The 977-nt window shown below is 34.2% G+C and overlaps 1 protein-coding gene across 1 annotated transcript in view; it reads right to left on the bottom strand.

The window, feature by feature from the left end:
• LOC119587992 (spliceosome-associated protein CWC27 homolog) overlaps positions 1–977 on the bottom strand; it is a 10226-nt gene that overhangs the window by 6323 nt on the left and 2926 nt on the right. The window contains exons 3-4 of the mRNA XM_037936713.1: positions 266–466; positions 1–80 (exon numbers count right to left, since the gene is read on the bottom strand). Of these exons, the coding sequence (XP_037792641.1) occupies positions 1–80; positions 266–466 (281 nt within the window). The remainder of the gene's footprint in view (positions 81–265; positions 467–977) is intronic.

The raw sequence follows: 977 nt of genomic DNA, 5'->3' as shown, positions 1-977 counted from the left end.
ATACGTGGTACAATATCTGGGAACGGATTGTTCAGCACTTCAGTTTTGATCACCTTGTGTGGATATTCTGGTCTGTCATCCTGTCCAAGAATCAAGATTATCAACTCATGAAGATTATACCATATCCCAATGAAAGGAAACTATTTACAAAACTTTGCAAAAACTACTGGCAGATGATTATGAAAAATCGTACTACTACATCAGATATCAAAGTACGCCCTCTTGCATTTCACAGGCATGAGACATGGCTTCCTTCACTACTTACTTTTCCGATGATTCCTTCCTCAAATCTAGGCAAGTTGTAGAGGGTGTTCCCTGTCACCTTGCCAAAGATTGTGTGCTTGTTCTGCAGCTCTGGACATTGGCCCAGAGTAAAGAAGAACTGTGAGCCGTTATCATGAGGGCCGGCATTAGCCATGGCCACAAGGCCACGGCGAACAAAACGAAGTCGAGAGTGGAATTCATCCTTTGGGATAAAACATGTGGAGAGTGAGTCAATGCATGTCAATCAATAAATAATTCTAGAAGGTAAATGAAGTGATGGTCTACAAAAACTTAATCAAAATAATGTGAATCATATAGATTAAGAAAACAAAGTATGTGATCTTTTAAAGCACGATTTAATGGGTATGAGAGAAAGTATTAGTGAATCAGCAAATGAAAGAAGAAAATCAATGCTATAATAGATTACTGAATGCTAATCAAAGGAATAAAAATATTTGACTCAATAACTAGATACATAAAACACATAAATAAAATAATCTAATAGCTAAAATATATATCTAACAATTAAATCATTCACATAAGTATTACACTGATAATGAATAACTTGAATAATATACAAAACGGCAGGAAATTTCCAAAATAAATAACATACTAAGACTACTAACCCTTTTATTAAATTCACAATAAAAGAAGCCTAACTATTACCAAGAAATCAATATTTTTTTCATACCACATTCATATCAGACAGCCAA

This window comes from Penaeus monodon, chromosome 23 (assembly GCF_015228065.2).
Source record: "Penaeus monodon isolate SGIC_2016 chromosome 23, NSTDA_Pmon_1, whole genome shotgun sequence".
In the NCBI taxonomy this organism is placed as follows: domain Eukaryota; kingdom Metazoa; phylum Arthropoda; class Malacostraca; order Decapoda; family Penaeidae; genus Penaeus; species Penaeus monodon.
The sequence above is the reverse complement of the archived record's forward strand: the minus strand, read 5'-3'. Positions and strand labels throughout refer to the sequence as shown.